Source organism: Cherax quadricarinatus, chromosome 61, assembly GCF_038502225.1.
Source record: "Cherax quadricarinatus isolate ZL_2023a chromosome 61, ASM3850222v1, whole genome shotgun sequence".
Taxonomy (NCBI): Eukaryota; Metazoa; Arthropoda; class Malacostraca; order Decapoda; family Parastacidae; genus Cherax; species Cherax quadricarinatus.
In genome coordinates, this window is record NC_091352.1 from 5,273,007 (window position 1) to 5,288,158 (window position 15,152).

The window sequence follows — 15,152 nt, forward strand, 5'->3', positions numbered from 1 at the left end:
AGTAACTTAATAATAAACAAACACATTGAATTTTTTTTTAGTTAGCTTTAGAATGATTTTTGCGAAATTATCGCATACACAAATTTTCGTTTGACTTATTCGGCAAGAAGAGCGTTGCCATTTAAGCCAACACCGCGTCATTGGTCTAATCCGGGGGGGGGGGGGGGGGCACGGATCTGCTCCGCATGGGTCAGTAGGCCTGTTGCAGTGTTCCTTCTTTCTTATCTTAACTCTCGTCCTGGAGGTAAAACATGAACTATTTTGATTATATTCACTCATTTAAAACATTACACTACATACAAAAGTGCGTATTTCAGGAACTGAGGAGAAATAACAAAAGTTTTTCATAATTATTTCTTTATATTTCTCGTCTATTACATATTTAGGATTGATTTTTTTAACATTAAATGATATGCATCTACTATGATACCAGAAATACAAGTTAACAATACTATCAAACTTGATATCAAAACTCTGACTCAAAACTCAAAGTGTATATTGCCAACACAGAAAACATGAATTGGCACACCAGACAGCCCTGAAATTGGGTGTAGGAGCTGACAAGGACCAGCAGCATTTACATAGGATATGACTTGACCATCGGCAAAAGTAGATTCTTAGAGTAGAAAGTAATCAAAAGATGTTTCAGTAAGAAAAAAAAAACATTAGTTGTACAGTCCAAAGATTCCAAGACGATGTCCACTCAAGGGAGGTTCCTTGACGCTGGCGAGGGGCTCTTGATCCAAGGAATTGGACCTGACCTACCATTCCTTGGATAGGGCCTGATTGCTTCCCATTCCCCAGTAGCTGTATGATCCCTACGGGTTTTGCGTTCCACCCCTTCCCCCAAACTTTGTTTCTGTTTTCTACCACTTGTGATTGTAGGAAGACAGCCACAGAACAGTTTTTAATGTTTACGTATGTTTCTGTAACAATAACAACACAGACTGAGGTGTTTTGCCACTATCAAGAACAATGCCATGTATGAACATCTCGAGAGTCAATAAGTCTGCAATGCCTATCGCCAAGAGTTATACATACGAAAAAATTATCAGGCCTTTGAAAGGAAAAACACGATATAATCTTTAGATTTTGAAACGACAGAGGTCTTTTAGAATTATTGTAGGAGACTTGAGATAGAAGAGGCATGTCAATTGAATTATATGAATCTTGTTGAAGACCTCACCAGCGATGACTGCTCCAGCTGAGCAAGCGTTATGTACCACTGATCATTAAGAAAAGTGTAAAACCCGTACTGTGGTAGTCACTGAAGAGTTTTAGTTACCTATGATTATGACAAGTTTAACCTACCCCTACTGATTGTAAAACTAAATTACAAAAGTTCAATTACAGTATTTACTATATAACAACTTAGGAGGGAATACATTTTCAGTCAGCTACCACAAGTAATCCCACTAATCACTCAAAGAAGTCGCTTTCGTCCTCGGCCGATGAAAAATCCTGTCCCGTTCATCCAATCTGACATTTGGTAGTATGTACTATCTCAAAATTTAAAATAAAATTTTTATGCGACCCAGCACTCAATTATAAAAAGTTTTGTTGGTTCAATATTAAGACCTATTTTCTTATGTTACTTCTCTAAATTACACTGTTGATGATATGCAGTACCATTATAATACCAATTAAAAAAAAACATAAATGAAGGATAGAAAATGGAGCAAAATTAAAGATGACAGAGGCAAACAATGAATGAAATAATGTAAATAATTTTACGCAGAAACAAATAAACGTAAGAGGGTATGGATGTGGCTGTTGAAATGAGCGCGGCTGGCACCTATCCAGTTTTTTCAGCCTAGCTTCAGGGCTGTACTGGTGTTCAGTGTGACTTCATAGCACAGTGACTCAGAAAGCAAATGTGTATTGTGCACGTCTGAAGCGAAACTATTTGTGGGTTTCAGAGATAGTTATGATTACAGTATAGTGCTAAGAGGAGGAGGCTGCCTATCCAGTACTGTTTCTAAGAAGAAATTACTTAAAAAATACACTCAAAAGCAGTATGGTGCCCATTCTAACATGGAACCCGAAACATCTTTTTCTTTTTTTTAGAGTGAGGATATTTCTATGTTGACATGCATCTTGAGCGGTGTGATTTGAGACCAGCGTTGAGTAATACTATATGAGCGCCACGGGGGAAACGGACGGTCAGGGGGGGGGGGTTAGTGGGAAGCAGAATGACGAATGTGGCATTAAGAAGTAACCCTCAGGTGCTTGGTAACCAACTATATGTCTGTGTCTGTCTCTGTGTCTGTCTGTGCATTTGAGCAAGCATGAAGCATCAAGGAAACAGTTATTTTGAGGCATGTGGTGAACATATTAAAAGTGTTTCATTAAGCACTTAAAACATCATAAAAGTGATACTTTTGAGACTAAAAGAATGTTTAATTATTGTGAATTTTACTTACCGACACAGGACATCTAGTGAAAAGTATGCGACCTGCCAACACTTCAAGTAGACTGAATGTTAATTCAAGTTTAATGGAAACATACTCTTGCTCAATATTATCAAAAAAATGTTTTTCACATTTCGTCACAATTTTTAAGATAATCCTCGGCCAGTAATTACAAATCCACAGCCTCCAAAATAAAGCGTTTCCTGGAGTATTTTTGTCTTAAGTGTTTGCTGCACCAGCTGGGGTGATGCGGGAGAGTTGAAGCTCGTACTCAATACTGTAACATGACGTGAGTGGTAGACAGCCACATGTCGTGACTGCTGCTCGACATGCAGCTATCAATCCACCTATCCAGACTTAAGTCTGAGCAAGTTGCCTAGAATGTTTACATATCTCCTGCTGAGACTTGTCACCTTTTTTGACTCAATCAGGAAGTACACAGATAAAGTTCTAGGTCATAATACTTCATTCACTGCAGTATCCTACCTGCAGTCTAGTTTTACATTTTCTATACTATGTCTAACTTTCCTTTATATACATAACTCTGCCGTTTCCCAAGGAATGCCCATAGAAGCACACAGGTCTAAATTGTAAAAACAACTTAGAAGCAACTCATAAAATGCACCATTTTGTAGTAGAGGGCAAGCAGCTCCACTTTTGACTCTCATTGTGCCTCTTGATCACGGCCAACACGAGATAAACATTATTCTAGTGAAGAAAAGTGCAAACATAACCAAATATTGCTGTAAAAGAGTAAATCCTTGGCAAGTGAGCTTTAACTAAGGTCACACATAGATGCTACAAGTCACATGAATGCCCAGTCTTGACAAGTGTGGTAACAATAGGAATGTCTTCTACAATACAGGTGAGCATCACAAATATAAATCACAGATAAAAAAGGTACTGTAGGCCGCGTCCAGCATCTACCCACTATCTCGGAGTTTAGTGAACACTATGTCTTATTTTTATCACCAACGACGATGCACAAAATTACGAGAATTTTTTATTGTTTTGTTTTGTTTTAATGAGAATAACCAATAACGTAGTGCATGAAGATGCACTCCAGTGTCATAGCTGTAGCGGAAGACTTGTTTCATATAAATACCGCTGAAATAAATAGCGACGACTGATGCTAACACGACCAACAATTGACGTCCCTGACACAGCACACTGACGCCTCCCTCACCACCAACTTGACCACAAACCCAACTCCATACCTCTCATACCCTAATAAATGCCTGATAGCAAACCTAACTGCAACATTAACCTTTAAAATATTATCCAATTATTTTTTTTACTGTTTGGTATACTGTAGATATAAATTAATATAAGTTATATAACATATCTAAAGGAGTTAGTTTTGTAGCACCCTGGTTTTTAATTACATGATTATTATGACTATTTTGTGTCGAATTTACACTGTTGTTTTTTTACTAAAGTACCGCTTCTTAACGTGAATGCTGAAATGGTGATAGTTAATGCAGTGTGGGTGTTGGAAAGTGCAGTGACAACGATGTGCTGTGCATTGAGACAATCTGTTAAGAATGTACAGTGTGGAGATCACCACAGTGTGAAGGAGTCGCTCCACATGCTGCACATTCCTTTACAACTCCAGGAACTTCATGAGTGTCTCGTAGATGAGGTGGGGATCTGCTGTGCTGTCGGCAGTATAGCGGACGCCATTCACATCACCCGTGCTGTGGTCCACAACGCCGTACTCTCCAATGATGAACCCGTCTGGGGTTTTCTCCTCCAAACGGAAGCGGCTGATGTTATGTTCCTCCACGACATACCCTACAGTGCTGTTTGCATCAGCGCCTCCTTCCGCCACAGTTGCATCCACGAAAGTGAGACGTGTTCCGCTGCTTTGTGGGGCTTTGGTAGAGGTGGTAGTGGTATTAAGATTAGAGAGTGATGGCCGTTTTATACCATAACCTTTTGGAGCCAGCCCATGAGGATGGAGCCCTCCTGGCACTAGACCATGGGGTGCTAGACCCGACGGGGAATTTCCAAAAGGAGCAAGTCCTCCAGGAGCTTGGCCAAATGGTGCTTGGCCAAATGGTGCCAACCCATGCTGGGCTTTAGGGGAACTTACAAGTGACAGGCGAACTCGGGGTAGCGAGCTATTACCAGAGGAAGTGGTTTCAACATTAGCGGTGGTGTTGGTAGTGGTGGAGGACTGTGGTATGGTTGTGGTAGATATTGGTTGTGGTATAGTCTCCCGGGAATTGACGCTTGAGACGTGCCCTGCGGTGCGTGCCTCTGTTCTCGACACGGAGGTACTCACCCTCTGACTCTGAAACTGCTGATGTGGGTTTGAATTTTTTATTTCTAAGATCCTCCCATCCCTTTCCCGGCTCTCAGGTTGACTTTGTGCTTGAGTTTCTATTACTTCTCCAGTCAGAATGTGTGCGTCCGAACCCACGGATCCGGACACCTCCACTACCGATGTTTCAAACTGCACTGATCTATCCTTACCTCTGTTAACTTGTATTTCCTCAAGTGCTTTGTTTGATGACAGACCCTTTACTTGATCCAACTGTGGTGGGACCTCCGTGGAGTTTGTAGTTGCTGTAGTGGTGGTAGTAGTTGTAAGCGGAGTGGTTGTCATTTCATTAGGGGTAGTAGTAGTGCTAGTCGTTTCACTGTGGATACTGGTGTGAGTCATTTCGCTAAGAGTAGTTGTTTCACTAGCAGTAATAATAGTGGTAGTCGTTGTGCTTGGGGTGGTGGTTTCATCTTTGGGTAGGACGACAAGATGGCGACGTGGGGGCACCGAGTTTGGGCTATGGTCACTTGTGGTGGGTTCAGCAGCCACGTCCACTACTAAAGGATCACTCAGAAGGAAGCTGGTAGGGTGACGGTCTGAGTTAACAGCGTGCACTGTCCTTGAGGGTAGTGATGACACCTTCGTGGTCCCCCGAGTGACAGTCTGTATGAGAGGAACAGCATCACCAGTCGCTAGTACTCGTGGTTCTCGGCGGGGGGCTTCTACGCGCACTTCCACGACTACTGACGATGATGAGCTGCCTTCCAAGCTCTTCAGAGTATTGCCTTGAGTGATAACCTCATGTGTATTGCTCTCGTTTTCTCTTGATTCATTCTTTGGCACTGCTGTGGTGTAACGAAAATTCCCCAGTACGTTACTACTTGCGCCTTTTAGCTTCTGAGCAGCATCATGTACCTCTTGCTCAGAGACCTGGGTTGTGACGACCAGAAGGGATTTCGTGGAGACTGGAATTTCCTTGGTTTTTACAGTTAGTGGTGAAGGTGTCACGAGCAGAGATGATCTTGCTGAAGCTCTCACAGTCACTGAAGTCCTTGATTTTGGAACCTCGACCAAAGTATCAGAGGTCCCTAAGAGCTTCTGACTTAGTGAAGTTGAAGCAGAGGAACTTTCTCTTGGTGATGAAGGAACTTTGCTAATACGCTCTGATGTCGGGTTTTGAGACATGGTAGAATTTTCTTCCGTTATCTTAATTTTCTGTGCAGATTCAGTTGTAGTTTGATATCTGAAAACCGATCGCTTTGTTGTAGGTCGTTTAGTTGTCGTAAACATGATGGTCTTTTGCGGCGTGATTGTAGTTGAAGCGGTCTCATTTATGGCAAGAGCAACTGAGGTTGCTAACCTAGTCCCAGCTCTTTTTCTCTCCAGTTTGTGAGAAGTCCCAGGCAGTGTGATGTCTATGAGAGGCGCACTCTGGGTGACTCTCGAATCTGCTTCAACCTCTGGCATGGCTTTGGTGGATTGCTGATTGTTGGAAGCTTGTGGTAACACATCCCCAGCTGTTACTGATTCTTTCCCAGACTCTAACGCCGAGCTTGTTAGCGGGTAGAGGTCATCTAGGTAGTAAGTGTAATCATAATCATCATTGGGTAAATTGTCAGGATGATTTGTAACTGCTAAGGTGCCTCTGGCGTTGTCTCTGCCATCGAGGATGGAGCTGATGGTGGACTTCACGTTGTTGGAGTTCGATGTAGTGAACTTCTTGATGGGGATAAGACGATTGCTGTCCACGGTTTTCTGAGGTAACCTTCTGGGGTGCTGTTTGACCCCAGGGGAAGAGTCAAGCTGTTGAAATACGCTGTCTGTTGAGGAAGAGGAAGATGAAGAGGAAGAAATTTGAGAAGAGGACACAATAGGGCTGGAATTATGCGAATGTCCTGAGCTGAAAGTTAGGCTATCTTGAGTTGGTTTGCCACCTCGAGTCTCTAGCAAGGTTCTCGTCTCATGCTCAGACGTTGGGTGAGCAACAACTCCTCCTTCATGCAATGTGGTTGATGCAGCTCCTGGCGTCTCATAAGGGTTGCTCCGGGCCGGAGGTCGTGCTCGAGGATCCAAGATTCGCAGAAATTCGCTACCGAAGATGACCCCGCCATGACCTCTCAGTGGTACCGCTCTGCTCTGACTGCCCAGCATCAGGGTAACCTGTGGAGAGGACGGATACACTGAGACTCATTGGTAAAACTGTACATAATAATAATAACAGTAATAATCTGAAGGGTATATATCTATATGTATACACTTAGTGTATATATCTCTGTATGTATACACTTGGGTGCACTAAAACTGCTAAATTTTAATTATTTACTACCTAGGTATCTTTAAGGAAAAAGATTCTTAATTTAAGGAATCAAGTCACCTTCCTTTTCCTCTGATCAAACCTTATTGTTTTTCATTCCCCAGGCTATTAACACTAGCCAACACACTTTAATATGTTTACTTCAGAAACTAAACTGGCTGTCTTTATGTAACTTTCAAGCGCTGTCCACGAATTTGAGCTTGTTTAGCTCTCATCACATACAGCAAGTTCTATTTTTAAATATTATATGATCAATATTTTGGCTATTTAAGATTGAAGTACAAGTTTTTTAAACGTGAGCTGAAAACTTTGTTAACTAGTGAAATAATAGAGGGAACTAGTATAATACGTAAAAATAAATTATTATTATTAATCATTTTCCTCTTCATTATTTCATTCACTTTTCTTTAAAGGTTTTTCATGTGTTTTACTATGCTATTCCGATACACTACGTGCAAATTACGCATTTTTGTCCACGCATATATAACGACATATATGCAAGGCAAGACAACAGACATTTGCATTTTGACAATTAACAATATATGCAGCTGTCAACCTTGTGGGCTCCGTGGTCAGATTTATTAGGCTGCTCCCAGTGTGTTATCCACTGAGGTGCTGACCTTTAAATATCGTCGGGCCTGACACAAGACATATGCGACCTCTAATTATCGCTAACACCAGAGTAAATTGTCCTTACTAGTTAGTGTCTAGGTAGACTGCGACCTTAATGATTTTCAAGGAGTCGATAAGCATTAAACCTAATAAACTAACTGAAAAAGACTACACAGTGGACAAGCTAACAACCTAAGAGACATGTCAATGATTAAAGCTACAACACAAATTCTATGTGAAAAATGGAAAATAACTTGGAATTATTTGTGTGTGTGTGTGTGTGTGTGTGTGTGTGTGTGTGTGTGTGTGTGTGTGTGTGTGTGTGTGTGTGTGTGTGTGTGTGTGTAATAAGATCACAATATGCAAAACAATCGCTGTGAAACATAGTGAACTTCCATAATGTGAGAAATCACGAAAACGTTGGAAGTTCACTATTTTTTCACTCTGGTTGTTCTGCACGCACACACACACACACACACACACACACACACACACACACACACACACACACACATACACACACAGACACACACACACACACACACACACACACACACACACACATACACACACACACACACACACACACACACACACACACACACACACACACACACACACACGCACACACACACACACACACACACACACACACACACACACACACACACACACACACACACACACACACACACACACACACACACACACACACACACACACATACACACACACACACACACACACACACACACACACACACACACACACACACGCACGCACACACACACACACACACACACACACACACACATACACACACACACACACACACACACACACACACACACACACACACACACACACACACACACACACACACACACACACGATAACAACATACAAAATATTGCGTGGAATAGACAAGGTGGACAGAGACTGGGTGTTCCAGAGAGGGGACACAGGAACAAGGGGTCACAATTGGAAGTTGAAGACCCAGATGAGTCAAAGGGATGTTAGGAAGTATTTCTTCAGCCACAGAATAGTCAGGAAGTGGAATAGCCTAGCCAGTGAGGTAGTGGAGGCAGGAACCATGCATAACTTTAAGATGAGGTATGATAAAGCTCATGGAGCAGGGAGAGAGAGGACCTAGTAGCACTCAGTGAAGAGGCGGGGCCAGGAGCTGTCTCGACCCCTGCAACTACAATTAGGTGAGTACAATTAGGCGAGTACACACACACACACACAGGAGAGGAGGCTATCCAACAGGGGATGAGGAAAGTGCTATAAGAAAAGGTTAATGTATTGGTACCGCGATGTAGAGAGGCTCTCGACTGAAGGAATGGGGAAATCCGTCACTTCCTTGGATACAATATGATTACTTCCCATTTCAGAGGGGCTATATGACCCACTTGGGTTAAGCGTTTCTCCAAATATATAATAATATCACCCTAGCAGTAAAACCCTGCTCCACCATGGAGAGGTTTCATGTTCTCTCAAGTCTCGTTCTTTAGTTTCCATGCATATCACGCTAATCTCACTGGCTCACTCACTATTACTCACCTTCCTCTTTCCTCACCTCGATCTCCCTCCTATGATTATACTCCTTATATTCCTGCATCACCATCCTCATTACTCATTCACTCCACATCACCACGCCACCCAAGCACAAGAGATAAATACGTATTAAAATAATGACAACATTCGTCACTTTCCTCTTCCTTTTTCATGAAGCACTTGAGGGCGGCGGTGTTGAAGTCCACTATTACACAGCATCTTAGCGCAAGGTAAAAAAACAAAAAACAATTGAGATGGCGAGATAACGGAGAGGCTGTAGGTGACGCAGCAAGTAGGATGATACAGCCTAGTCGAGACATCACGGGAGAGGAACTCTTCCCTACACTAGATCGAATATGATTGCCTCCCATTTCCCAAGGCGCTGCAGGACCCTGCAGATTTAAGCGTTCTCAAATTAAATAAATAAAATACGGGGAGAGACTGTGGGTGGTCGTTACAAGGGTATAACACAACCTAGCCTCAGTGGAGAGGCTGTCGGTACGCTATGAAGGTATAACAAAACCTTGCCGCCCTCTTTATTAAGGGGAGAGGCTGTGGGTGAAGCAACAAAGGCATAACACAACATAGCCACTCTATTAAGGGGTGAGGCTGTGGGTGACGCTACAAGGGTATAATATAACCTAGTCTCCCTCTTTACTAAGGCAAGTGGTCTGGCACGATCTAACCAACCCTCTATTTGAGGAAGAGGCTGTGGGTGACACTGTAAGTGGTATGACACAATCTAGCCTAATACATCATTACAAGGTATTTGAGTGGGTGTGAATTGGACCTGCCTAGCAAGCGCTAGTAGACCTGCTGCGTTCCTCCTCCATTCTTGTTTTTACGTTCAAGGCACGAGCAAGTTAGACTATCAGTCTGTGAGCCTCCAGCACGGCAACAGCTTTTATGATTAGTGCGGTTAACATAGGGGCCAGAAATGCTCTGGCTTAAATTTTTACAAATGTGATACGTTTTCTTATCCAGGGGGCCCTTACTGTGCTTTCTGGTATATATATTTAAGTAAAATATGTTAAAATACCCCAAGAAAATATCCTGCACGATCCCAAAAAGTTCCACCACGAGCAACTAGGTATATTATATTACAAAAAAAAAAAAGATATAATCAGGTTGCCAAACCCAGTTTTTTGCTGAACTTGGAATTCTGTATAATTGTTTTTTTAGCAGACTGATAATACTGTAAATTCATAAAAAATCATATAATTCTGTAAATTCATAAAAAAATCACATATCAGCATGAATGTTGAGTATTATAATGAAACGCGTTTCACATTTTTCTATTTTTAAGGTTGAAGAGATTATTTTTATGCTCTAATGATGACTGGATGAGTCATTATTTGAGAATGCAAGATAGCTACTGGTTTAATTTAGTATATTTTCAGTGAGGCGGAACCACATCATGTTATAAACCTGAACAGTTTTTTTAATAAAAGTATTAACATTTACTTGTGTGCATGAAAATGACTTACGTAATCCTTCTAGGTGGTAAACGTACAATGTAATACACAGAGGAGAAAGTTGTATCTTTACGTGGAAGCAACCAGTATCTTTGTGCCCTAAAGAGCTTTTAATTCAGAAATAAGCTGTATCTCTGTCCCACGAGCCGCGACACGTAGAATCAAACAGTATTTTTTATATCACACAAGCATTGCAACACAGGTGCAAGCTGTATGGAGATAAACAGCACTAAATTTTTGTTATAACGAGGGAAACTGAATACAAATGCATTTTGAGCGCTTTATGTTTGTTTTATATTCTTTATTAGTTAGACAGGACGTTGGAAACATGGCTCTCATCACACTATTGATCGAAATGTGTGGGAATACAGACACTTGTTGCAGAGGGAAAACTATTTTTATATAATACGTTTCGCCCTGTGTACAGCTTAATCAAGTCATGACTTGATCAAGATCTACACAGCGAAGCGTAGTATATAATAAAGGTTAAGTATACACTAGGTGCTTGTTTACCATGCTTACCTACAATATCTTCCATCCAACATGTATGGCAGTCTCTACCAGCATGCACCTTCAATGATTCCACTTTTATGTAACTAGAGCACAATATGCAGTTTACGATATTTTATTAAGACACTGCTTCATCTACTAGGGACTTCACCAATTCTTATCAGTTCTAGAACTGACGAAACGTTTTCTCAATTATAAAATGCTACAAACAGCATATTTACATTCGTGGCGGTATGTGGTACCACTGATATACGATCCCACTCTTGCAACAAGAAAACGAATGAGGCTGCAACAATATATGTATATAACGATAATATAACGATAGTCTAACGCTGGCAATTGTCAAGGGTTTAAAGGCCATTACTCCTATTAAAGCTTGTCAGTTTTATGTATCTCAATTGTACTCCAGTGTGTAGTTAAAATATGTCTGGCAGTTTAGATTCAAGATTATTGTGTTTCTTAAGTTAATGTCAGTACATGGAGCCCCGCACAGATAAACACAGGCCACATGCTTAACACATACATCTAGTAAGCACAGTCCTAAGCCATAATTAGAGTACAAAGTCTTACTTCTAAGTGCTGCACATGTTTACCACTTTTTAATCTCATCGAGTTACGATACCTCTCAAAGGAGGTGCTTTGACGCCGACCAGGGACTCTTGATCCAAGGAACTGGACTTATCCTCTCTTTGGATTCATTCATTTCCTCTCACAACAGAAAAGATTTAGAGATAAATTCTCAGTCGGGGCGAGGCTTATATTTGTTTTCTGACACCTGCTGCTTTTGTTCATGTTCTGTAACAGTAAATTGATTCCTAGGTGTTTGCCGTCCGGTGTAGCTAGCATGTTAGGAGTTGGTACTATAGTATGCTAGGGGTTGGTACTATAGCATGCTAGGGGTTAGTACTATAGCATGCTAGGGGTTGGTACTATAGCATGCAAGGGGTTAGTACTATAGCATGCTAGGGGTTGGTACTATAGCATGCTAGGGGTTGGTATTATAGTATGCAAGGGGTGGGTACTATAACATGCTAGGCGTTGGTACCATAGCATGCTAAGGGCAGGTGGTATACAACAGACAGCGTTGGACTTTGAAACAAAGGTAGGAAAACACCTCTTAACCTGTTAAATGAACTGTGTACAGTCTTATTACGCTTGATACAAACGCCATTCCACAATATTCATTCAAATTATGGACTATTAGATGCGAATCATGCTACACAAACTGAAAGGTGACATTAAACGCATATAGGCTATTGCGAGGCAATAGTCCACCGCTGTATCTAGATTAGGCCTGAAGCACACGAATCAGGGTGCAAGTCTTAGGCTTACATGCGAATATGTTTGCTGACAAAACAATAATAAACGAGCAGAAGCCTGGCTGGAATTAATACTAGCCTGGAATACAACTTTTTATGCTTGTTTTGTGTCAACAAAGGTGTGTCGTATAGTAGACAGACGCGCCTTCAACTATTATTGGTACACACAAGTGAGGTCACTATTGCAAATACGAGGGATAGAATTATACAGCAACTTAACAAGATTAGACCAGTCAATATTTTAAAATTAGGATTATGCAATAAACCAGTGAAAGCAAAAATGAAGAATGAGAATATCTGATGTCAGCAATAACTTTTAAATTATTATTATTATTATAACCAAAACCTAGCGCTAAAATAACTTTCAAACCACAATGAAACTGCTTGTGGGGTTAATGGTAGCATACAGAACATTAACACAAGGTGACTGTCTGCAAGGTTAAATGTAGCATACAAAGCATTATCAGGCAAGACTAGTAAGCTTAATCTCGAGGATGTGATGGTATTTGCTGGAGACAGAGCAATAGTGAGTTGTACTGAGGGTGGTGGCGACGGTGTTTGCAATAGCAGCAGCAGTGGTAATGAATTAAGTTAATGGGAAATGAATTATGAGTGGAGATTAAGGAAACTGAAACTGACAAGTGACAACATTAGAAGACAAAGCGATCAGGGAAAACGTTATAGCGATGTACCAGAAATTAAGAGACCTGGTCACGTGGACAGGAAGAGTCGGGAAATGGGCGCACGAAGGCACCGTTGGAAATTAAACAACACACATTACTGACAAGGATGTCAGAAAATATTTATTGAGTCTCAGGATGATCAGAAAGTGGAATGATCTGGATGAAGAAGTGGTGAAAGTAGACCCCCTACATGCTCGACAGAATAAAAAGGCACACACATTACCGTGATTGGAAAAATGCACCAATAACCCGCACTTGTGAGACAAACTGTGTGACTAGTTAATGGTCCAAGTCGAACCGAAACGTTGTCATAATGGTCCAAGTCGAACCGAAACGTTGTCATAATGGTCCAAGTCGAACCGAAACGTCGTCATAATGGTCCAAGTCGAACTGAAATGTCGTCGTAAGTTTCAGTTTCATAAGTGCGGGATATTTGTGTAATGCTTTAGAGGTAATGATTGGAATTTCTTCAGCCTTAGAGTGGTAAGGAAGTGGAACAACCTAGACAGCAAAGTGTTAGAAGCAGGATCTATACATAGGTTGAAGAAGTACAGTAAGTCTCAGAAGACAGGAGAGAATGAATCCAGTAGCGGCCAGCGAAGAGGCGGGGCTACGAGCTGAGACTCGACCCCGGCAACCACACATGAGGTACACATTACACACACACACATACCTCCACATACCACCACGAAGGCCAACACATTTTATACACGAAACAACAAGAACACTTCGTCCTTCGCATCTTCGGACTTTTTACGCTTATTAGTGTTCCTTGAGAGGAAGAATGCATGCACACACACACGCGCAAACACATGCACACGCACGCACGCACGCACGCACGCACACACACACACGCACACGCACACACACACACACACACACACACACACACACACACACACACACACACACACACACACACATACACACACACACGTTGAAGATTGAGACACTTATGCAGCATATGGAAATCTTTATTCAGAAAACGTTTCGCCACACAGTGGCTTCATCAGTCCAATACAAAGAGGAAGGCGTAAGGAGAGGAGGAGAATGAGGTAATCAGTCCCTCAACCTGGAGTCGATGTGTTCAGTCCATCAATCTTGTAGAATGTACAGCATAGGGCCGTAGACGTGGCTTATATACTGTAGTGAGGTGACGTGAAGCAGATGGAGGCGGGGTCATAGTGGTACCATCCACTAGTCGAAGTAGGTCTTCGTCCAAAGGTTGAACAAGTGTTGAAGAATTCTTTGTTCAACCTTTGGACGAAGACCTACTTCGACTAGTGGATGGTACCACTATGACCCCGCCTCCATCTGCTTCACGTCACCTCACTACAGTATATAAGCCACGTCTACGGCCCTATGCTGTACATTCTACAAGATTGATGGACTGAACACATCGACTCCAGGTTGAGGGACTGATTACCTCATTCTCCTCCTCTCCTTACGCCTTCCTCTTTGTATTGGACTGATGAAGCCACTGTGTGGCGAAACGTTTTCTGAATAAAGATTTCCATATGCTGCATAAGTGTCTCAATCTTCAACTTGTCGGTTTTTCAAACCATTCATCACACACACACACACACACACACACACACACCGAGCATATCTCCTGAGGCGCACATAAATCAGATAACTGCTGCAGCATACGGGCGCCTGGCAAACCTACGGATAGCGTTCCGATACCTCAGTAAGGAGTCGTTCAAGACACTGTATACCATTTACGTCGGCCCATACTGGAGTATGCAGCACCAGTTTGGAATCCACACCTAGTCAAGCACGTCAAGAAATTAGAGAAAGTGCAAAGGTTTGCAACAAGACTAGTCCCAGAGCTACGGGGATTGTCCTACGAAGAAAGGTTGAGGGAAATCGGCCTGACGACACTGGAGGCCAGGAGGGTCAGGGGAGACATGATAACGACATATAAAATACTGCGCGGAATAGACAAGGTGGACAAAGAGAGGATGTTCCAGAGATGGGACACAGACACAAGAGGTCACAA

The 15,152-nt window shown here is 42.0% G+C and overlaps 1 protein-coding gene across 4 annotated transcripts in view; it reads right to left on the minus strand.

The window, feature by feature from the left end:
• Positions 1-340: 340 nt before the first annotated feature.
• LOC128699417 (uncharacterized) overlaps positions 341-15,152 on the minus strand; it is a 162,160-nt gene continuing 147,348 nt past the window's right edge. For all 4 annotated transcript variants that reach the window (XM_053792106.2, XM_053792107.2, XM_053792108.2 and 1 more), the window contains exon 2: positions 341-6,840. In XM_053792106.2, coding sequence (XP_053648081.2) covers positions 4,015-6,840 — 2,826 coding nt within the window. In that variant the 3' untranslated portion in view covers positions 341-4,014. The remainder of the gene's footprint in view (positions 6,841-15,152) is intronic.